General features: G+C 41.5%; 1 protein-coding gene across 1 annotated transcript in view; it reads left to right on the top strand.

The window, feature by feature from the left end:
- CMIP (c-Maf inducing protein) overlaps positions 1-24,524 on the top strand; it is a 132,929-nt gene that overhangs the window by 58,858 nt on the left and 49,547 nt on the right. The window contains exons 2-3 of the mRNA XM_027646795.1: positions 11,733-11,858; positions 21,964-22,014. Coding sequence (XP_027502596.1) covers positions 11,733-11,858; positions 21,964-22,014 — 177 coding nt within the window. The remainder of the gene's footprint in view (positions 1-11,732; positions 11,859-21,963; positions 22,015-24,524) is intronic.

Below are 24,524 nucleotides of genomic sequence, written 5' to 3'. Positions count from 1 at the left end.
GCACCTTTGAAAATACTACACTCTTCCTTCATTCCTAATCCTTGCATCACAGGAATGGCTCCAAATGTACAGTAAAGCCTTTGATCCTGTAGTTTGAGAGTGGTACTGGCAGAAAATTATTAGGATTGGCTGCGGAGGTGTTAGGATGTGGGTCAAACTGAAACTTTATATCGGTACTTTGGATCTGAGTCTGATTTTTTTTTTTTTTGCTTTCCAAAGAACAAGAGTTGAGGTTAAAGTATTGAACTTAAATCTGAAGCAGAGAAGCATACTCCTCAGTTGTTCTCTGAACTTTTGATTTGGATTTAGGGATCCAAAATGTTGGAGTATTTGGAAATAATCTGCTACGCTGTTTAGAGTGTTGAATTTGGTTTTGGTTTCTGTTTTATCAATTTCCAGTAAGAGCTGGTAATTTGTTGCAAGAAAACAAGAACAGAATCTGATTTGGAATTTGAAGATCTATATTTTTAAATTACGTATTTTGCAGAAACAGAGAAAGCAAAAAGGTCCCTCTCAGCAGGATGCAGGCTAGAGAAAAAGGCAGAGGTTACTTTATTATGCAAGCTTTGTATTTCCTTTCCAATAATAATACTTCCCTAAAATGTCTTGATAACATCTAGTTGAAGCTTGCTGAGCACTTGGGCCTTTTTCAGAGGTTAACACGGATGCTGTGCCTTATTTTAAGATGCTTTATATTTAACCTGTTTCTTTGTCTCTGAGGAAATAATTGATAAACAATCTCTATATTAAGGATTCTTCTATAAAAGGTATCTGGGAAGATGTAGGTAAGAAAATGAAGCTAATTATTCTTGATGCTCAGCCCTTCGTACTAATTCTGCTCTGGTTGTTTTGCTGGTAGGCCAGATTTTTCAACATAATAGTGCCATGAGGTTCTGTTAATGCTGTAGTAACGTGTACCAAGGCAATTCCTTGGTCACATGTGAGCTGTGCAGCAGCACTGTCACACGGTGACGTGGTGGCATTTGTGGATTTTAATTACACAGGGAAGGGCAGGAACGCTTACCCGTTTTTTCCATTCCTGCTTCGGGTAAAGCTGATGCAAGCAGGAGTGGGCAAAACCCACGGTGTGTGTTCAGGTGTAGAGTTCAAACATATGTCTAATTTGGAAGCTTTTGTACTCTGCTAAAACCAAAATGCCACAGAGAGGAAGCGACTCGTGTTTTCATCAATGTTCAGAGTCCCCATCATTACGCTCAGTGGTGGTTGTAAGTCTGTGATGGTCTGAATCCAGATTTACCAGTAAATGCTCATGTACTTTGGTGGCATTGGCTTGCTTTTGGAGAATCTGTTTACCCAACTTAACTTTGGGCAACATGGAGTTGACACTGAAGACCATTCAGATTTCCTCAGTAGAAATTCCTTGGGCTAATAGCAGTACCTGGTTGTTGAGGTCAAAGCTCTGAATGGGTGCACTTTTCTTGCCCTTTCCTCCCATGAATGGAAAACTGAGTCTACAAAGTTGTGCTCTCAATATTTAAGGTTTTTTAGAAATGAGCCATTTCCTTTAGAGATACTAAATAAATTAATACAATAATCTTGACAGAAGACAAGGATGTTGCTGCAGAATTGTGCACGGGAAAGCAGACTTGACAATGTCATTGAGCTTGAAAAACAAAACATAATTGTGAAGGGTGGGAGTGAAACTTGCAGCCATTGTGCTGACAGAACCTGAAGGTCCAGCTTGTCTGAAAGGCTGGAATTATTTTAAAGCAGATTTTTGATATGAAACTGGAAGGGAGTTGGGGAGTCAACCTAGTCTAGTATGCAAAGCTGTTTTTTTGGGAGGGTGTTCTTTCACTGACTGTGGAACTCTGAAGTCTATAACACATCTCTGTGTCGATACACTGTGTGCTATACAATTTTTCCCACCAGCATTGTGGCCATCTTTATGGTCTGAGAACATAAGTAAGGTCAAGTGAACAGGCAGAGGAAATCCAGAAAGCTCTCTGATTTTTTTTCCTGCAGCCTGGGAAGCACCTGTATTGCTTTGCACCTTCAGATGTGCATCACTTGCTGCTGGCCCTTTAAGCATCTGTTTTTTTCCAAAATTGCATCACTTGGAGACATATCTGGGTAGTCTGGTGTGTGTATGTTGTGTGAGCCCCTGCCTGGTCTCAGTACCAGGGAGGGCCTGTACCTCTGTTTCTTTGCCCACATGTGAGCCCTGTATCAGAGCGTGCAGAGGAAACAAGTGTCTTGTCGAGGGCTGAATCATCCTGTTGGAACAGAAAATACTATTGGAGGGCTGAGGTGGTTTAGTTTTCCAAAACACGCTGTGAGAGAGAAGAGCAGTGCGTGATGCATTAGGATCTGACAAACAAGGCTTGTGTGGAAAGCATCTCTTCAGAGCCCTGCGCATTGCAATACCTGGGGGAAGTACTGCAATTCCTTGGAATTCTTCTCCAGCCTTTTGGGATGAAAGGGTTTCCCAGTTTCACAGTGCCTGATTGTAGGGCCTCTCTCTGTTTTGCTTTTCAAAGTGTGTCTGTTGAGATGATGACAAGGACACTTTCTTGAAGAAGTGACTTGCTAGGCTAATAAACGTTGTAGTGAAACAAGTTTGCTAGTTGGGTATATCAGTTTCATACCAGTCCATGTAAGCTCAATGCCTTTGTGATTTTAGCTAAATATTTTTTTTTCAAAACAAAGTGTCACTTTCCTTTGCATGGTATCCTTTGCATTGTATCCTTTTGCATAGTAAGGGAGCTTACAAAAGTAATTTAGGTGCTAACTGGTGTTCTGTGTCCTCTCCATTATGCCTTTCCCAGCCAACTGACACTTTTCTCAAATATTTACCCTGTTATTTCACTGCAGTTGCCCTCCTTCTCCATTCCCTCACCGTCTCCCTTCCATGGAGATATCACACATACTTCAGTCACCTCTGTTTAAACAGCAGCACTCCCTCCCAGCACAAACAGTCAGACGTTAAACAATGAGGAAGACCAGCAGTGCAGGAGGTGCCGGGTGGGACCTGGAGTGCACAAGCACGGCTTTGGAAAGAGTTCCTGCCGAAGGGAAGGGAAGGACACCTTCTGTTAGTGTCATTCTGTAATACTGAGAGACACAGAGTCAAGAGGAAATCATTGCTGCAGACGTGAGAGCTGCATCTCACTTAACATTACATAGAACTGTCCAAATTATTGCAGAAGGTAAGACAGGTGAAAGAAAACACTGTCACTTTAACCACGTTCTCCCACCTCCTCCTGTAGCAGAAGTTGATTCCAAGTGGCTCTGACGCATCCTCAGGAGGTCCCTGTTGTTTTTTTTTCCTAGTAACAGTGAGAGTTTAGTGATACTGTCATTAGCACAGTATCTATAGCTTTTCTGAAAGCTCTGCTGCGTGTCCTTTCTCTTATCAGAGAGAAGAGAGCTGTGATAATGTTCTTCCTGGGAACTCAAGACCTGCTCATCTTTTCTCCAGAAAACATGAGATTAGAGCATTCCCTGTTGGGAATTCAGAAGAATAGTTGGTTTACTGCACTCCCAGTCCTGTACTTGTTCATCAGATTGAGGCTGGATGTGGTGTCCTGGGAATTGCAGGACTAAAAGTGCATTAAAAAGAAAAGGAAAAAAAAATTGTTAATGGAATCCTATTAATTTACTGAATTTAACTATTACAGTGCCTGAGGGTTTCATGGCTCAACAGGTGAAAGGTGTGTGGATATAAGTGGTGTTGGGGAATGTTTCTTTAAATGAAGAACAGAACTTAGTATATAGCATATTTATGCTGTGTTTAGTTTTGCAACAATTTAATTTCTTGTAAATAAATTGTAGTAAGAAATGAGCTGGTCCATGTGCATTGAGGAGGTGGTGAGAACTGTCAGGATTGCAGAGTCCATGAGTCAAATTTGGTATTTCTGATGGGATATGGCATCAGCTTCTTACTAATTCAGTAATTTATACTTGTGTGGCCTTTCAGGATCATACACACGGGTGACAGGTGAATGTGTCGCTTCCCTTTCTGGCTTGTAGAACCCTAAAATTTTCCATGGGAGGAGCAGGTCCTCGCACAGCGGATGTGACCCTACTGAGAACAAATGTGGTTTCCTTCTTCACCTTTTGTTGACCTGATAGAGATAGTGAACAACAGGCCTTTGGGGATCTGTAAACCAGAAGTAAAAACCACTGCAAGTGCAAGGATGATATGCAATAGGAACACGCTACTGCCAGTACCTAAACCAGCTCTTAACACAACTGCAGGAGATCTCATGTTCACAGTACATGTCAGTTTGGCCATGTTTCCAGTTATTCAACAGGCTGATTATTTTCCAGGTGCCACCTCTGTATCTGAAACCAGCTGATGATCTTTCATTCCCAGCACTCAGGGCTGCCCCTGGTTGAAATAGTCATTAAAGGGTGACATTTTAGTCTAGCATACATGGTGTCTGCTTGGTCTGAAATCCTTACACCCAACCCTTTCTCCTCTCTGGTTTAGCAGCACTTGATACATTTCATGGAGTGTGACACAGCTGATTTGTTGAAAGGGAATTGAAAACAGAGAGCAGCCTTGAACAAGGATGTGGTTTTGTTTTCTGTCACATCATAGTTGCTATGGTGACTTAGCGAAGATCTGTTTAGCACTCACTAGGTATATCATGTTCTGGGCAAAAGTTAGGGATTTTTCAATATTCCTCAAGCAGTTGTTTTACAGACGTAGGTGTGTGTCTAGTCTTCTGCAATAAGTCCCTGGTTGTCTTATTGCTTATTGATGCTTCTGTCAGAAGGTGTGTACTTGCTGTATTTTGGCTGGTGCTGTCCCTTCCTCGCTGAAGTAATTTCAAGGAAGGTGGATAAGTAACACACCCAGCTCATCAAGGAGTATTTCTTCCCCAGGAGGGGTGTCATGGAGTGCAGTGGCAGATGCAAATGAATGGAGAGCATGAGGCCTGCTAAGGAGCAGTTGTTCTTATGAATTGGTCACGCAGTTTTGGAGGAGGAGGAGGAGGAGGAGGATGCTTTTGGAGCTGATTCACATAGTTGGAGTCAGGAAGTCTGAGCTCTTTTCCCACATCTTTCAGGCTTCTCATGTCACCTAAGGCATGATCAAGAGCATGGTGCAGCTGCAACCTTAACTGAGATTTTCTTCTTATAGGTTGGTAAGTGTGGGATAGTAATTCTGCTCTTTGAGTTCTGTGCCTTCATTGGGAGGGTCTGAAGGCTGCAGCTCATGCTTGGAGAATTGCTGCTCCAACCAGAGATGCTCCACCTGTGGCAGGGGAGTCAAGCCAGTGTCTGTGGAAGTCTCATGTCTGGCAGGTTGTGTAAAACACTCCCTTCCTGGTCCCCATGCTGGACTGGGAGCCACATTCCTGCCCATGGGCGATGGTCTGGCAGATTTGGCCACCACCTCGTTGGCAGGCTGTGGTCAGACTCCAGCTCTGCACTGGGGCAGCTGGACCTTGCAGCATGTCCTCATCCCTGTCAGCAGAGATCTGAAAGCAGGAAACAAAGTTTCTTATACAGGCTTGACCTCAGAGAGAGCATTCTGGACACTGCAATCAATTTATTGTTCAGTACTACTGGAAGTGTCGGTGGAATTCTTTGTTATACTAAGCTGGCCAGAGAGCAAGGGTTGATTTCTTACGGGCTGCTTAGGCAGGGTCATCTTGATAATGGGCATCTTCAGAAAGTTTGCAAGATATGTGTCTTATTTTACTCCCAGAAATTCAAACAAACGAATCTTCAGAAGTGCTCCTTCACCTGGGTTTGACAATAAAAGAGAAGAATGTCCTCATTTTAAAAAAAAGTTATATGAATTGCAGCTAAATAATACAGTTTTCCTGCTTATTTGACTCTCCTCTCATGGTACACAGCCCATAATATGACCTTATTTTCCCTTTTTCTTAATAATGAACTTCCGTGCTTTGAACTTATTTCAGATCTGAATTAATATGAAGTTCTTCCCTCTCTTAAAATGCTGGACATTTTAAGCTCAGATTTCTTAATGTTGGGACCAGTTTTTTCTTGTCAGCTCTTTGATGGACAGTTTTGGTTTGTCCCTTTGCTATACCTCAACACAACTGATACTTGAGCCCCATTACAGATGGGAAGGTTTTTTGCCTGCAAAGTATGGGGTAAATTGTTTCTCTCTGGCAGCTCTTACATTTTTATCAGTTTTGTAAGGTTAACTAATGCAACAGCCTCCAGTCTTGGTAGTCTTAAATATTTAGAGGAAAGAAAGAGATTTAGGCACATTTTTGCTGCTGAGCTCGGTTTGGTTGAAATTCTGTTGAGTTTCTGACTTAGTTTCTCAACTGGTACAAATCAGTGAAGTTCCACTGATGTATTTTGAATGACCAGCTCTATGGAAGATCTGATCTTTCTCAATTAAATCCTGTCATTTACTGAACCTGAGCTACTTTGATCAGTGGCTGCTGTGTTTTTGTATAGAGAAATACGTGATATATTTCTGCTATCTTTTATCTAGGAAGACAGGGGGGTGTGTGTACACATTTATACACACGTGGGTGTTTATACACACAGTCACCTACACACAAAGAAATGTGGTAGGAAACCCCCTCCCTCTTTTTCTTGTCATCTGCACTAGAACACCTTAGACTTTGGCTGCCGTGGATGGGGAGAGCCTCACTGAAGATTTGTGTCCAAATTTGTTTCCGTGTACCAAAAAGCCCCCAAACCAACCAACCAAACCCGGCCAACCATCACTCCTCAACTTGGAGACACTTAGGAACAAAGCAACTCCAAGCAGAAATAATTTAGATTCACCCCATGAGGAGACCCTTCCCCACAGTTCCCTAGGTTAAGCACCTACACAGAGCAGGTGAAATCTTCTCTTATGGTCCCAACATGTGAAACCACCTCCTGAGAAGTGTGATGGACTAGGTGAGAGTGTTGTTCCAAGAAGGCTCAGAAATCCTTTGTGCAGTTTTGGGGGCAGAGCTGGGTGTTAGTCTTTTTGTCTGTTTTCTTACCACATTAATCTCTGTGAGATTGAAGTTGACTTTAAACTCTTTCAAGTCATTATGACAAGTGAGCATGGCAGTAAATTCTTCCATATCAAGAAAAAGACAAATTGTACTGTGCTGTATATTATGCCGTAGTACTACTAATTGCTGAACTGGATAAATGGCTTCTGATAGGTTATGTAGTTAATGAACAAAGATGTTAATTGCCCTTATCTGAAATAGCTGCATTTGCAGGGACGTTCTCTGGAGCCATGGATGTCTTCTAGGAGAGATTTATTTCAAATCATCTATTGTTTTCAGCAGTTTCAGAGTCCATTACCCTTCAGTGTGCCAGTGGAATAGTCTCCACCCCCATCAAAGTTTTGAGAGCAATCACCTCGTCCTCCATGTTATTCAGCAAGTCTGAGTTTTATTTGGATAAGGAAAACTTATATATAGTAGAGATGCTCAGCATTCTGGGCTACAGCAGGAGCATGGCTCATTCTTAAAAGCATCCAAGAGAGAAATAAGTACCTGACAGTGGAAGAGCAAGGGTCTGGAATAGCCCCATTTTCCCCCACCATCTGGAGTATTTAATTGGGAAAATCATTCTTTGTTGTTGTTGTGTTGGTGGGAGCTGTCAGTCTAAATATGTTTTAATGCAAATAACTATCTCTGTTTGTAGAATTCGTCTTTTCCAGACACTTTCTCTGGAAAATATGCAGCTGAAGATTTAGTGCATTATTATATGAGTAAGTGCATACAAGCCTCGTATTAACAATGGACGTCATGTTTATTCTTTCCCTTTTAGAATTTCCCATGGAAACAAGTGGGCAGATTTTTGCATTATTGAGTAGTTTGCTGCTGCCGACTTTTCCCAGAAACATGAAGAGAAAACTAGTCTTGCGCGGGAGCCTACACGTTCTTCCAGTTTTGGGAGCACTGGATCCCCCTAGGATTTGATTTGTAGTAGGTTTTGGTGTGTGGCTATTCTGGTGCAAAGTTGTTTCAAAACTGTATGATAAATAAATCTTTGTGGAATTGAAAAAAAGACAAAGTTCTCACTGAGGTTAAAACATACCTGATTTCCCAATGGGAAAGCTGAATGTTTCATTACAGGGCTAAAGGCTAATGTGAAGAGAAAAGTATTTCCGTGACTTGGGGTTTTTGTTTGTTGAAATAAATTGCATTTTGGCTTATGAGTCTCTTACAGTTTTTCAGAACGTGTTCAACAGCAAACAGCCAGAAGTTCAAACTGTAACTGTAAATCTGTAAGCTGACACTTGTAGATTCTCTGGCCAAAGTTTCCTAAGTCAGGATTAATTTTGTAGAGTGAAGGAGAAAAGTCCATTATCTTGCTTCGTTTGATAGATTTCTGACTTTGCCAAGAAATATAAATCTCCTTTCAAAAATGACTGCTATAAAAATAAGAGTTACTATTTTCTTAAATAAAGGCATTTTCAACTGAACTTGATGTATTGCTGCTCAAAGATGCTGTGGCTTTAGGCTATCTCATACCAATAATTAGACTGAAGTATTTAGGTCCTCAACTCCCCCTTCCCCATGATGTGCTGCCCCTAAGTTAACATAGTATTTTCTATGTCATGTTAGAAACAGGGCTGAAGGAGCTAAAAAGTAATCTGGCAAAAGCTGGATGTGTTCTCTGATCTGCCTGACGCCACAGCCAGACAAATATTTGTACGGGCAGAGACAAAGTGGGTGGGTGGATGGAGGTGGGAATGCTGCTTAAGACTAGTATCGATGCCAGATGCTTCGTGGTGACCCACTGAGGATCTGTCTCATTTTAGGTATTTTCAGATCTCTGAATCCACATTTCTGGTCTTGTGTGTTGTTCTAGTTTGAATTTCCCATGGGGTGACCCTGGGGGTGAGGATGCAGCTTCTGGGGGTGGGTGCAAACAAGACCAGCTGCAACTTGAGAAGGTGCAGCACTTGCACTGCTTATTTATCAACCACAATGATTCACTGTGATTGACATTTACATACCTGAATGTCAAAATAACCTGTGTTTTGTGAGGAACCAGTGACTCAGGCTGTGGTTTTACCCCAGGCCATTTCCTGATAAATGGCTGAACTGTGCTTGGTCTTGAGAAAACACAAGTGGGGAACACAGCTCTGTCCTCGTGTCTGTGTGCGTGGAGAGATTAGGGAAAGGACACCTTTGTGTGGGGCTGACCTTCACCTCATGAGTGCCATGGTCTCTGTGAGGAGCACCACAGCCTTGTGAGCTCTGGGAATCCTCAGATCTCGTGACAGCTCTGTTTCAGTGCTTCTTCAGAGCATTTCTGCTCAGCTCCGATGTGGGAGCATGGTCTTCAGTGTTTGTCAGCATCTAGAAGCACAATTTCAAGGAGCCCTATATAGTGATAAATCACTTTGCTCTACACTTTTTTGGTTGCAAAACAGAGGTGAAGCTGCCTATGGTTGGTGTTTTCAGAACTGAAAATATTTCACTTCTTAGAACATTGATGTTTTTAATGAAGCAGGAAAAATGCATGTTGCTTACAGGGATTAAAGTATATCTGGGCTACTCATTTTTTGAGTAAGATAGCAAACAACTGTAGTGAAGCTCTGTGTGTAGTATGACTGGATAGAATGTATGGAAATGGGATCATATAATGCTCTATAAACTACCTCATTGGCATAACTGTCATTTGGAGAGATTAACCATCTGTGTAATTCCATGTTATGGTTTCGGTAGTCTTCCCATGCTTTGCAAACTGCAAAACTCTGTGTTCCTCCATTTTCCATAAGGAAAAGGACTGTCCTGTGAGAAGAGGTGTAGCCATACTTTTGTATGGCTGCAGAGCTGTGGTTGAACTGGATCAGTTGTCTTTAATGCTGTTTAAGTGGATGGTTTAAGGTATAGAGGAGGCTTCTCTTGGGAACAGATTCTGTGAGAATTCTTCAAATCCTCTTTGAAGTTAATGGAGGGTATTAAGGGCAGTGAGCACCTTCTTAAAAGAGAAATTTAAATTGCTTTGATTCATTTCATTTTATATTTGCATCAAGTGGTCCTGGATTTCTCCCTTCTCCAGACTTCCTGAGCATGTTTTTGATAACTTTACTCCCTGAGCATACTAGATTTTATGTTGGCTATTTTGATATTTTTCCCTGAGTGTTGTAATGCTGATTACTGAAGGATCTTGGGCCTTTGGCTTCCTGTGAGAATGAGATAATTACCCTCCAGTAGGCAACGCTTGACGTACAGTATCAGCATTAAGCCACTGGGATTCCAGTCACTAGTGTAGAACAATATTGTGGGTAAATGAATAAGCAGAAGTTTATCATACTTCCTGCATAACAAGGTTTTCGTTAAAGAGACAGTGAAAATTGTTTTCACCCAGGGCTGGTATGAAACGAACGCCGCCGCAAGAGCCGTTACTGAAAAGATATTGAGGTTGAGTTCTGTGCCTCGCTGGGTTATTCTTGCTGAAAAGGCAACTGAATTCTTGCAGCAGCAAAGGTGGATGACAGGGCTGTCGCTGCGTTTTTGGCGGATGACGTTCATGGGCTTATGAACATGTATGAAGTGTATAACTTCAAAGGACGGTTCCCAGATGCACCACCTACTTAACTTATGGAAGAATGCTGTACCAATTAGAAGCAGAGACGTTCCAAATGCAATTTGCTTATTTCACACTCGCCCCCAGGAATCCTGTGTTGTGATTTTAGGAGCTGGCCCCGTTTGACCCTGAAATAGATGTGGTTTCTCCCTTGTCTTCTTTATTTCAAGGCTGTCAGTTAAAAATATCATATATTGGGCGCAGTGGGAGTAAGTTTGAGAAACTGAAGTTCTATGTAAACCAGTAATAGTGAGAAAATAATTCATAAATGTAATGAGCTCTGTTCTCCCGCAAGACATGGTCAAGCCAATGGTTTATTCATGAGGTGGGGTTAATTTTTTTTGTTTGAAAATAGTTTCTCAACCATAGCAATACTGATCAATTCACTTATGCTATAACAAAGCAAAGTAAATGACATCTTTGAGAACCTCTGTTAAATACTCAACTACTTTAAAAATTCCTTGCATAAAGTACAGTATATGTACACATACTCAATAGATACACAGCTATAGATCTGTGTATTAACTTATGTTTAGGACATAATTTTATGTGTGCTTGCATAGCTACACATATTTCAGCTTATCTCAGAGATAATTGTACTTCTGTAATGCCTAAGAATTACAGGGATACTAATAAGGAGTTTAAGTTTGTTTTCTTGCAGCTGTCACTTCATGTTGTACTTGTAATTGCAAAACTCAGTTGCTTATTTATGTTTTAATTGTGGCTTCCACTTTAAACTGGGCATCAGCACACCGTGCAGGAAACCAGTACTTACATATGGGCCGAGATGAGTAGGTTGGTTGCTCTGCTTTGCTTGAGTCTAAAACCTGAGGGCTGGATCTTTGGAGCCCCAAGAACCACTGTCAAATGTAGGAGTCTAGATCTTGATTATGTGCTCGATCAGACGTGCAGCTGGGGAGAAGAACAAGAATGTGTGGAGTAAAACTACCTTGCTGTAGTACAGTGCTGTGTGATTGAGATGCTGCTTCATACTTTGAGAGCACATTTATGGCCAGACTCCTCCATAACTCAATTCAACTTGAAATTAGGTTCCATTGATTTTTGGGCCCAGGACAAATTTTGCTTTCCAATTAGATTTTGCAGATATTTTCAACACCAAGAGAAATTTTTATAGTGCTGTTCTTACTTTGAAATTGTGAAACTTCTGGTGACTAAGTAAACTTTTTTTTTTCCCCCCTTTCTCCTTTCTTTTCTTGCAGCCAACTGGGTACATGGAAAACTCCATTTCCTACAGTGCTATTGAAGATGTTCAACTGCTCTCCTGGGAGAATGCCCCTAAGTACTGTTTACAGCTCACGATCCCGGGGGGTACTGTCTTACTGCAGGTACAGTAAACACAGAAGTACAACTTTCTTTCTCTCTTACTATAAATCTCCTTTAACTTCTGTTTCCTATGCGTGAAATCTTAATTAGATGGACTCAGAAAAGGCAGAGAACTCAGTACTGTCAAATTATCTAACCACCAGAAAATTTGCTCAGCATGATAGCTCTGAAGCTCCTCTTGTTGTTCAACAGTGAGAATGGAAATTTTGGGCCACAGTGATTAAATCTTCTGGCTGATTTTATGCAACAAAATAAGTGCTTTGTGGAAAGGCACATTGATTGAGGCTTGGAACAATTGTATTTTTACATATAGTCCTATTCCTGCATGGACAAAGTTACAAATTTCATCCTTCAGTTCATATAGGAAACCCAAAACTTGCACTGGAACTGACAGATATATCTATTATTAAAATATATTTAATCTCCTTGGAAAGATTTCAGTGTATTTGTATGGATATCTATATATGTTACTTCTCTAAGTGTTGTTTTCAAACAGAAGACACTCTGTTTACATTATTCCAGATTTCTCCATCCACTTATGAGGCTTTATAGGCCTTCTTAGGTCACTGCAAGTTTTAATGACAGAAAAGCACTCCACTGAACTTTGGAAATACTTTAGAGTAAGTAGGAAAAGCAACTGAAAACCCAGCTACATGGCCCCCAAAGAACTTTGAAAGGTCATAACTTAAAAAGAATGAATTGGCTTCAACTTAACTCTTACATGGTTCTCTCTGATGTTTCTCAACGTTGTTTCAAAGATAGTTTGTCATCTGTTACCCTTTGGGATTTTACTTTTTCAGTTGATTATGCAGCCATGACTATTGTGTATCTGTATTTCATGCAGGTAGGACTGTAGAGAGACTGGGTGAGCAATTTCTGTGGAAAATTTGAAAAAAAGATCAATTTGAACTGTGGGTAACTCATAAAAAATTAAAAAAGATGTTTTTTTCTTAAAAAAGTATGAGCAACTTTAAGTGATTGATCACAATAAAGCCTGTGCATTCAGATTTGTGTACACACACACACTTTAACTGTCCCACACAAAATATAGTCCAGCATATAAAAAGATGGGGATATATGGAGTGATAAACTTAATGATTGATGACTGTGTCTACTGGATCATTTGTCCTAGAGGATCATGGCACACATTGCACTGATCCATGGTGCACGGGCCAGCATTTCATTATTTGGTGGTGCTGGGTTGTTTGCTGAAGCCCCTGGAGGGTCACAAAGAGGTGACACCCCCTGTGTCCAGGGAGGGTTTTGTCGAAGCTCTTCTGGAATGGCTCTGCTTGCAGATCCAGAGAAAAATAACCCAAGTGGTATCATTCCATAACCCAAGGCAGGGTGCCAAGCTGATCTGTTCTCCAAACCACAGACTTCTGTAGGGATGTGAACATCAAAATGGACTCTGAGCTGGGAAGCCACTGTGACTAACACTAGGCTGGGCTAATATTAGGTCCAGCTCAACCCAGCTCTGCTTTGCCTGCATTTCAGACAGGCTGATGTGCCTGGCCCTACACGGAGCCGTTCAGCAGAATCCCAGAGAACACAGTCCTTGACTTTAGGCCTTCATGGGGTGCCTGTGCTTGGCATTTGGGATAGTTTTGGAATGTCATAAAAATATCACAAGGTTTTGATGAGTTTTGACATGGTAAATATGCTTTCACTCTGAAAGGGCTGGAGATGTATGTGGAAACATCTATGGCCACATCCTTTGTGGAGTGTATTTCTGGAGCTCCCTTTCCTGTGGTGTAATCCTGGGGGTTGTAGCCCTGTCAAAGGGGGCTGCAGACATTTCCTCTTTCTGATCTGAAAATGGTGCAGTTAAGTAAGTTTGGGGTGACTTGAGAACATCAAACTTTGTGGACTCTCTTGGTGCATAGGTGGGATCTGTGTGTCTTCTCTCATGTCCTTGAAGTGCAGGCACGTGTCCCATTGCACATGGAGCATATGGAAGTGCCTCTGCTCAGTGAATTTCTGTGGCTCAGAATGACCTACTGATTTTAGGTGTTACTGTAAGGAGTCTGAATTTCAGACAGGCTGCTGCAAGTCCACCAACATCCTCATTGTGTGGTTTGAAAAACCTCCACTGTACATGACATCAGGGAGGGCAGGGAGACAAGCCATGGCTTCCCATCAGATAGATTAGGGTCCTCATTATCGATGAAATCTTCGTTGCCTTAATCTGTTAATTGAATTAATTAGACAGAAAATAATTTATGAAGTTGATTCTTTTTCCTGTGATAATTTTAATTCTGTTTTTTTTTTTCCTTAGTGGTGCTAGCATTTATGTCTGTATCTGTTTGAATAGATGGAGTAGTTACACTTGCCTTTCCAAATTCTGTTTCTAAGTCTTTATTCTGTAGTTTATGGCAGCTGCCTTTATGGGACTGCTTATTGGGAAACAAGATAAAGCTTGAACCCACAGCTCCCTGCTGAGTTGAAAGGAAATTGGTAGGGTGGACAGACTGTCATCTGCAGGAGCCTGCCATTTGATTTAGTAGAAAAACAAAACCAAAAAACAACCAACAAGCCAAACACAAAAATAATTGGGTTTGTGAAAAAGTGACATCTTAGCATGGATACTTCGGTATTTTCTACAAAAAGACTGATGTCTTTCTGTAACCTCATAGGAACTGATAAAGAAGTGGAGTGAGCTGGACTTCTGTTTGTTGCTGACTGGCTGAGCAGATGGGATCAGGTTACATTAGAACTATGGGAATTTCAACATAATTGAAAATACAAACTTTAAAAATGTTTTCAGTATGACTTGGTCCTTGGTACTGTTATGGTTCATCAAATGTGGTCAGATCAGAGGGAGTATAAAATTAGATTTCCCTTATACAGTTGTAATGAGCATTCACCAACCCAAAACAGTTCTCAAAGTTATGTTTAGTCTGCTGAAGAAATCAAGATGCAAAAACTGGATCTATCAAGTAGTTGAGTTCAGTAGAAATTCTCTAGAATATGTGACAAAAAGCAGAGGTATCCAAAAGACCCATTCACTGAGGAGCTGGGAAATGGAGGTGCTGAGAGAGCAGCCCTTGCACAGTTTAGCTGTTTCTGAGAGACTTCAATACTTCTGTGGGAAATTATGGCTTCCAGTTTTTTATAAAATCATTCTGCCTTGCTAATCTGAGCAGCATCATGTTCTGATGTCATGTCCAGCTCTAATATCAGGAAGTGTATGATAGTGGAACAAGTCAAACTAGTCCAAAACATGTTCCCCACTACTGTTTATTCTGAAGTGCACTTTTGGTAAAATTTGTATTTTTTTTCCCCCCCAAAGATTTAATGTCAATGAGGGGGGTGTGTGTGTGTATAATATTTAAATGAACTGTTTTGTGTACCCCCAAATTATTTTGTGTTTCTGACTTACATAAATTTTATATTCTGCTCTGTATTTTTGCCCATGCTGCATTGCAAATTCTTTAGTAGCATGGGATATTATTGACATGATTTGACATAACATGAAGCATTTTAGTACTTCTGAATCACATGTTTTCCCACTTTCTCATTTTAAGAAAAGCTTAAGATTCAACTTCTGCTTCACTGCAGGCAGTGTGGGTTTATGACAGGCTGGTCCTACTTGACTAACCTGATCTCCTTCTGTGACAAGGTGACCTGCTTAGTGGATGAGGGAAAGGCTGTGGAGGTTTATATTGGCTATTAGGAAAAATTTCTTCACTGAAAGTGTTGTCAGACTACCCAGGGAAGTGATCGAGGTATTTAAAAGACCCGTAGATGTGGCACTTGGGAACATGGTTTAGAGGTGGGCTTGACAGTGCTGGGCTAATGGTTGGACTTGATCTTTTCTAACCTAAACAATTCTGTGATCGTGTGAGAAATGCCCCACGAGAGTCCTAGTCCGTGTTCAAGTTCTCGTCCCCTCTCTGCTGTCACCAGGGTCTATTTGTGGCTCATTACTGCACAGTAATGAGTCAGAGAGGGAAGAGTGCCATCACCTTTCCTTACATCATCCTGGTGCACTCCCATAGCAATACTGACCCATCCCAACCTATTTTAACACATGACACCTGACAAGCGGGGCCGGAGGTGATGCAGCTCCTCTCAGGAAATGGGATCTTGATAACAGGACGTGTCTACCTGGGTTTCACAGGAAGACTTGGTTCTCAGGCAGCAAACAGCTTAATCCAAGCTGGGTTCACGTTGAAAAGTCATCTCCATATATGATATGCTTCCCACTCAGTGTTTGTTGTATGAGTACAACTGTCTGAGCACAGGCATGTTTTACCAGCCAGCATTTGGGGATTCTCATTGTCCCCTGTGGGAGTCCTGGACAGTCAGGTTTCTGAGGATCACAGACTGTCAGTTTTTTAGATACGCGGGGGGCTTGTGTTTTCTTTCCTCCTGCCAAATAATGCGGTCCCTGGGTCCTTTTTTTGTGAGCAGCAATCAGCTCTCACAGATTTTCTTTCTTTCCTACAGCTGGGATAGCAGGTGTGAAAGAAGGTGTTGCTGAAGCTGGCTCATAGGCCACAAGCTCTTCAGGCCAGGAAATGGGAGCTAAATTTAGCTTTTGATGAAGTGTGAGCTCTTTAGTATCAGTAATAGCTGGGCCTCCTTGAGCTGGGCTAGACTTCTGCTCTTCTGCTTTCCCTTTGTAAAGCACAGGGTGTGATTATGGTATTGTGTGGATGATTATGAGGAGGATGCTGCCACTGATAGTGAAATAACTGGAATAACCTTTTGAAAGAGATTGAAAAAAAAAAACCCCTTACAGTATAATTTCGTGAGCTGCTTAGCACCAACTGTAGGAAGAGTCCCAGGAAAAAGGCTTTGGTATTTGAGTCATGACAGGGCTGTCTGCTTTCCCGTGGTGTCCTTTCAGCCTTAAAGCCACCACTTCCATGCCTATCGCTCGTGTTGTTTTATTCATTTCTTGGCAATCGAGTGTAGTCAGAAGGAAAAACAAACAGAACAGGAAGCCTTGACAAGCACAACAGTCACACGTTCAGCTGTTTGTGCCAGGGAGTCCCCACGATAAGTGTTTCCACTGGGTTTTTAGCAACGTTTTATTTTAGTCTCCTTGGAGAACCTGGCTTTTGTTTGAAGTGCCAGTCCAGCCAAAACTGCCGGTGTGGAGAGGTCATGCAAGGACCAGAGTCCAGCAGAGACAGGGAATATTTTAAGGAGGAAAACAGCATTTCTAACAATTACCAGGAACTCTGTCTGTACCTTGGATTAAGCCAGAAGAGTGGCAGGTTTCACTTGAAGGCTTGCCCGAGTCCTGGAGGTGCAACACTGGATTTGCATCAGCAGTATAAAGGTTTTGTACAGTCTGCATGAGGCAGTGTGTGCCTGCCATGGGGCTTGGCTTCCTGCAGCCCTGGGCTGCTCACTGATGCACAGAATCCTGCAGCATTTTATGAGTCCCAGTAATGAATATCAGCTGGAAAAAAGCATAACAAAACCCCATCCTGCTGACCACAAAGCAAGCAAGAGAGAGAGAGGGAATCACAGAATAAATCCATGAAGAGTCAAAACCAGAATCTGGATCAATAAGTCCCACTTATTGCCACACCTTTTTGGATGGCAAAATCCCCTGGAAGGGTACACAGGAAGGACGCTCCTGCAAGGAGAAACCTGGGAACGTTTTCCTGCATGGACAAGCCTGTTCTTGTATTCTTCTGAACAACACACATGCCAGTAACAAGGGGTGCTGTGGTAGTAACTTACTGTTAAAGGAATGGGAAAGGTCTTCCCCGTCATTTCTGGTTTCTTGCAGAGTTTCAAGTGTTCTGTTTCTCAGCAGCACACAGGTTCCTAGGTTGTCTCCTCCTTGCCTGGGTGGAAATTACTGCAGGGGCTGTAATGCTACCATGAAACAAGTGTTCAGTTTCCTATTTTTGTGAGCAAAAATAAAATCTGCTTTTAAAACGTTCACTGCTTTTTAATAAAAACGTGTGTTCCTGCCCACTGACTAAGAAATGAGGCAGTTTGGGTGCAGGGAAAATACTTCTCTTTTTGAGCAGAGGTGTAAATTTACTCATGTTGACCAAAGCTTTGCATATGCAGGTATTTAATCTCTTGCACAGTTTTCCTGTGAGCATTTTAAAGCTGATGAGATTAATTCTGTGAGTAAAGTTTGTACTGCTGGTGATCCCAGGTGGCTTTTTCTCTCTGACTGAACATTTACACCCCAAAAATGAGAGTATAAAATCCTTCAGAACACAGTTCCAGCATCAGTTTATCTTAGAAAAAGTACTGCCAGCAGTAGGCTTTCTTAAAGTAGATATTCTTCCTCACTGGAATAGTAAATAAGCTACAAGTAGTTTGAATCTTCTTGCGCCTTCTAAGAGTTTTACTCCCACATTTTCCTGTTTTCTTAAGTATTTTTCTACTATGTTGTGGTTGTGCAAAACCAACATGAGACCTTGATTGTGCAAGAAGCTCAGTTGGACTGTGTGCCACCCAGAACCCTGTTAAAGCCACTGCATTTGAGAACAAAATTCTTAGCAGAATTGGGGCCTTAACTTATTGAACACACAGGGGACCTAAAATATTATTTTACATTGATAATTAAAAAAAAAAATCCATTGTACTCCAGTTCTATCTCATTTACTATTTATGACAACAGCAGGCAAAACATTTCCAGGTTGAAGCTTTTTTAAGTTGGAAAGGTGTAAGATGAGTGGTGTAGGTCTGGACCAGCTGTGTGGGCAAGGCTGAGAGTAAGGAAAACTTTTCCTGTGTGGTCAGAATGCCTAAGGAAAGCCTGGTTTAAAGTCTTTTGTGTCTCATTTTCTCCTTTTTTATTGTACCCTAGAGCTGTATAAATATAGCAGGCGATGCCCACAGCTGGAGTAAAAAACCTAGGTGTCAGTTCTCAGGAAATACATGAATTCAGTGCAGAAGGGCTGGGCTCCATCAGTGCACGGCAGATGAACCTGTAGATGTGTATGTGCAGCCCCATAAATGAATTGTAGTTCCCTCCACTGCTTTACACTTTGGTGCTCATTGCTCCAAACTTCAGAAGTGTTCTACCCAGTAACCCGGGTGCTTGAGTAGGTCAGTGCATGCAGAGTTGGCCATCAGCTGGACAGCTGAGCACCCCCAAGAGCCTGGGGGCTCTTCTGTCATCTTGGCATGCTGTGAGCTCACTGTTCTTTTGGTAAGAAAGAAATATTCCTTGAAGTCTTTTCTCAACGTAAGCGTGAAAATGAGAAGGGAGGACCAAGGGACCCAAGAGGGAGCTCCTTGTTGTCCTTTGCAGAAGATCCAGTGTTTCCTGCTTGTTGCTGTGGTTTTGCAGCTTGCTGGAAGGCGGAAGGGTGCACTGGGAGGATAGTCCCTGCTGCCTGGGAGAAGTGGGGGATGCTGGTGTCAGACAGCTCCCTCCAGATAACCGTGGTTGGGTTAAAGCACTCAGTCCATCCGTGTTGAACACGGTGGAAGGAGTGCTGGTGAGATGGCCGTTGACTTTCCAAGTTCCTCTTACCATTGAGTCCTGACCATTAACAGAAGTGTGGGGATTTCCTTAAGGTTTGGTTTTTCATTTTCTGTTCCCTTTTTTCTCCTGTGTCTTCATTTTCCTTGGCCTTGAATGACAGCCTGAGCTCGAAGTGTTTCTAGTTCTAGGGTGGTTCAGAGTCCTAACTTGGATCCAGGTGCAAGTTTTCTTGATCACTTCTCTATACTAATACAACAATTAATACAAATGCTGGCAGTGCTTAGTCCTGCACTTGGAACCCAGTCACTTTGCTAATTTTACTTTTAAAATGGTTTTCATGTATTGCTGCCATTGAATTATACAAGTCTTTCCTTTGCCAGTTTTGCCTTTGTGACTTACAGCATTCTTCATTTCTGTTCTCCAGTATTTGCAGTGCACTTGTGTCTCCTGCTCTGCACGATGCTTTTGACCTCATTAATAGTTAAGGCTGCAGTTGGTTGCACAAGCTACCTACACATAATATTTTCTAATTATCTGCAGTGGTCTTACAATCTGTAGCTACTGATGTCCCTAAAGCAGGAGAATAATAATTAACACTTCTCAACAGTATTTGCTCTTACTTTCAACTTCAGTGTCAGACCAGTCCAGGGACTGAATCAGGTTGACATTTTGCCTCTTTGAGTGAAGTACTTCATCCCCATAGAATATTTTGGGTTTTATAAATGTAAATAACAGTATCTTAGTTTGCATAGCTCCTATAAACTCAATCTGCCCAGTTTTTTTAAGGAAGTAATGGATGTGTGCCTTGCAATATTATTGGTGCTATTGCTTGGTATACAGCAAACCTGCAAAAACTTTCAGTTTGACTTATTCTTTAAAGGGCTTTGATGCAGCAACTGAAAAGGAGGTTTTTTTGTTCTCCTTCATGAACCAGTTTTCTCCTTTAAAAGAAAAATAAATAGAAAAAGAAAAAAGGTTCAATTTGAAATTGAATCCTTTGAAGAAGTCTGGTGGGGTTTTAAAGCATTTTGTCTTAGATAAGAAATATCTAAGCATATTTACTTCATGCTTTTTTAATTATGTTAAAAATGTTCTTCCAGCTTTTGGTGGCAAATTATTTTTGGCCTTTTTATTATATTAAAATATACTACAAAGTACATTGAATTGAAATTTAATTCTATAACATATGTAAGTAAAAAGTCTATCTTGTGTTATAATGCACACATATACATAAAATACTGTGTAAATAACAGAAAGAAAAACATTAAATATTGACTGACTGAAATGTCCTGAAGATCTGCACTCTAAATGGTTTTATAGTTTTTCATTGCATGCAAAGAAAACAAAAAAAAAAGAAGAAAAGGAAGTTATGTTTTATGTTTCCATTTGTAGCAGTTTCATCTTCTGATATATCAGCATTATTCTTGAAATGGAAAGTTTTCGATAAACTCTGTGGTCAGCCAAGATTATTTATGATATATTTGTTCCTGCTTTATATTGCCCTGACATCTACTGCAGGAGCAATTGATTCTCATTAATATATAAATAAATAATATGCAATACATATATAAGAGGACATAACTCCATTTAATTCAGAGTAATCAGTCCAAATTTATGTCACCAAGCCATCAGTATCTGACCTTGAGATTAAACATGTTTTTGGTAACCATGCAGCGTTTTTATTTCTAGTATTCCTGCCATTATCAGTGAACTGAACCAGTGTCAGGAGATGAAATACATTCTGTGGTGTAGATTTTGAATATTTATCTGTAAAGGTGTTAGGGAGTGAAACTTGTTAAAGGTTGCTTTAATTTGCAAGAAGTATGTGGTTTTTAGCTGGTGAAGAACCTTACTTTTTCTTTTTTTTTAAACATGGATTTATAGGCTATCCTGTAATTTTCACTATTCATGTAAAACATTTTAAATGGTGAGTAAAAATTGCCCATTGGCAGCTCTGAGGTGGACTTGGAAAAGCCAAAGGGCATCTCTACCCACTCAAATATTTCAGACTCATGTCACCTTGTTAAGGCATGCACGTTTACGTCACTGTAGAGGCTTTTATATTTTTTGATATGGAGCCTTTTGACCTTTGGGAGTGTTGAACTATTCCTCCATTGGCTACGACCTGGCTTCACACTGGGAATTTCTGGCAGCTGTGCTTAATACAGACAAAAATGGGTGATGGCTGGGAGTGATTATTGCAACATTTCTGCCGTTGCTGCAAGCAGCCTGTGCAAGTGTCTGCACGTCTGCGCGGGTCGCGCTTTTCGCCGTTTCAATATCGCTGAGAGGGCGAAGACATTGTTTGGATTGCTTTGGGGCCAGCTGAGGAACAGGACAAGAAGAGAAACCAGAGCATGGAAAAAACCCCACCCCTCCTAGTAAAATGTCAACCCATCTTCTTACTCTGCTCCCGGTGATTAATGGCAGGGGCAAATGCCCTACAGACATTAAAGATCTGACACAAACCTGATTGAAATCAGGGAGGACTTTTTGCAGCCTTTGGGTTGGACACCATTTCATGGGAGGTTAATATTTTGTAAGGTTTTGGTTCAGTGTTTTACATTTGCAGCAAGGTCTTCGTGTTGCTGCTTTCTATGAAAATAAACTGGTTATAATGTAAAGTGGCTGAGTGACCTGAAGCACTGGTAGAAACTAATGATTCTGTCTGTAAATTTTCTTTATTGCAGGCTGCAAACAGTTACCTGAGGGATCAGTGGTTCCATTCTTTGCAGTGGAAGGTAAGTTCTGCACTTCATTGTCTTCTTTAAGAGTACTTTTTAGAATTCTCTGTTCCTTCATTGTAAGAAGAACTTTATTCACCGAATGGGTAAAGTCCTTCTGTTACAGAAACCCTAAATAAGAACATGTATGCAGTCTCCACTTGTTCACGTCATGAATGAAGTGGAAATTCTGTTACACAGCCCAGTGTTATCAACATATGACTGTCTTCAAAAAGTAGATAGCCAGTAAATTCACATTTAGACAGAACAGAGATTGGATGGTTTTAGTTTTGTACTATGACGTGCGATATATTACAGAGCGAGTTCACCTATCATATCCTCTGGACTCTTGTTTGCTTTTTCTTTTTCTGAGAAATTAGGGAGAAAGAGAGTGTCTTATAGAGTTGCTTACTGTATGTAGCACGAATCTGTTATGCATCAGTCTATGTTTATGCTTCAGGATGATTTGGAATTAAAGGCAGTTTCCATTTCAGAGACCTCAAAGCCCTTTCTCATTTCCAGTGGGAACAGTGGACTGATTGCTTTGAGTAGAGAAAGTGGATCACAGTGACAATATTGTCTCTCAAAAGCAGCACATTCCTTATCAAAAACCGTAGCTGCTGACCTTTGGATGGAATCTGTATGGATCTTTGATGCAGCTGGAAATAAGTTTTGGCCAGATGTTGAACATGGTTGTCCTCCCTTGTCTTGTGGTGGGAAACACAAGCAGTAGCTTTTCAGCTCAGGACTTGTCTCCAGCAGGGTTTCAGTGAAGTCAGCCAAGTTGGCTGTGTAGCTTATCAGGATTTCAGCCTGCTGACAGCAACCACATGTGAAAATATACGGAAGCCCCTCCCACCAAACTGGTTTTGTTGTAGGTGTGTTTGGGAGTTGCAAAATAGTTGCGTGGCAAAACTACAGTGCTGGTGTGCTTTGTGTAGCCATCAGCTCTGGCAGAGTCGTATTCTGAGCGGATCCAGGTTCTTATCAGCAAAAGCCAAGTGTTGAGATCTCCTTTTCCAGACCACTGGCATATTCTCCAGCCCGTTACCCTGATTGCCTAAATGAGTGTGGGACAGTAGTGCTGATAGCAGAAGGCTGGGCTGTGGTGTAGCACTTTTATTTTGGCCTCTTGACAGTATCATTAACACAATGCCCAGCCAGCCTTGCTTTCCCTGCGACTCCTGAGGATAACAAAGCACTTAAAGCGTGCAGAGACAGGATCTCCGTGTGGCCCGTTATTTTCCCTCCTGCTTTGGCAGGCGAGGATGATCAGAGAAAGCACAGACAGAAATTTTGATGGCATTTCTTTTTCTTCCTCAGCCCCAGCTGGGATGGCTGTGGTGCCAGCGTGCTGGTGGCTTATGCCCACTTTGTTGCTGCAGTGAGGGGAAAATTGGGGTCAGAGGTGCAAAAACCTCAAGTAAGACGAGGTAAAGATGCAACCTGGCCACTACCATTCACTCTATCCATTAAATTATTTAAAAAGAAAAAAAAAAAGAAGGAAAGAATGAAAGGAAAAAAAAAGCCTAGACAGAATGACCTGGCTTGCTCACATGCCTTTTGGTCATGGAGAGGGAGCTTTGCTCTGTGGGAGTTGTTTTTAAAGGAGTATTTCTTAAACTTTCCAGTGCTTCTGACCAAGCCTCTCATTTTGGGAAACTCTGAGTAATTTAACGTGGTGCAAAGGAGAATTTATTTTTGCTTCCTTGCTTCCCTCCACGCCCCCATTAAGTTTGTTTCTGAAAAACAAATGAAATATTATCTTGATTTGAAAGACCTTCCCTTTACCAAGAATAGCAAGTAGCTTTCTCTCATAAGAACAGTGAAAGGGTTTAGTCACTGCCCAGGTACTTGACACTAAGAAATTCCTCTTTGCTAAAATGGAGGTAGTTTAGGTGGGTTTTGTAGCTTAATAATTCAGAGGAAGAGCACCTGGTAGCTTTCTGCTCTTTGGCAGGTTTAAGTGAGATCACAACGGGACAAAGACAGAGGACAAGCCGTCTAGAAGGAGAGTGAAGTGCAGTTATGTGTCTACCTTAGTGAAGTTTATCACTTTCCTGGTACCACAGCTTTAAGAGCCAGGTGCCAAAGTTCATCTCACTCCATAATTTGTATGGTTTGATGATTAAGCAGGTAGTGAGGGAACCCACAAAAAACAGGAAGCCTATTCTTCTGGAATGGGTCATTTACACAAAGCACCAGCTGGCAGAGAGATCACTGCAGCTGTATTGTAATTGGGTGGTTGTGCTGATGAATGATATATTTGTCCAGTGGTCTTACAAATAATAGGTCAAAACATTTCTGCGGGCATGTGGAACACAGATGCAAACCGGTGCTGAGAGCTGGTCAGGGGAAAACATTCAACAGAGATGAGCTTGCTGTTGTCTGTACTTGTATGGTAGGAGCATTCAGGGGGTCCAACTGAACCCAGGGCCCCACTGCATTAACCATTAGATGCAGGTGGAGCAGGAGACCTTGGTTTCCCCTGCCCTGCCCAAACAAGGCTGGAGGAACCCATTTTACAG

This window comes from Corapipo altera, unplaced genomic scaffold (genome assembly GCF_003945725.1).
Source record: "Corapipo altera isolate COAL_440 unplaced genomic scaffold, ASM394572v1 62, whole genome shotgun sequence".
NCBI lineage: Eukaryota > Metazoa > Chordata > Aves > Passeriformes > Pipridae > Corapipo > Corapipo altera.
Note: the sequence above shows the minus strand (reverse complement) of the source record. Positions and strands in the feature narration are given on the sequence as shown.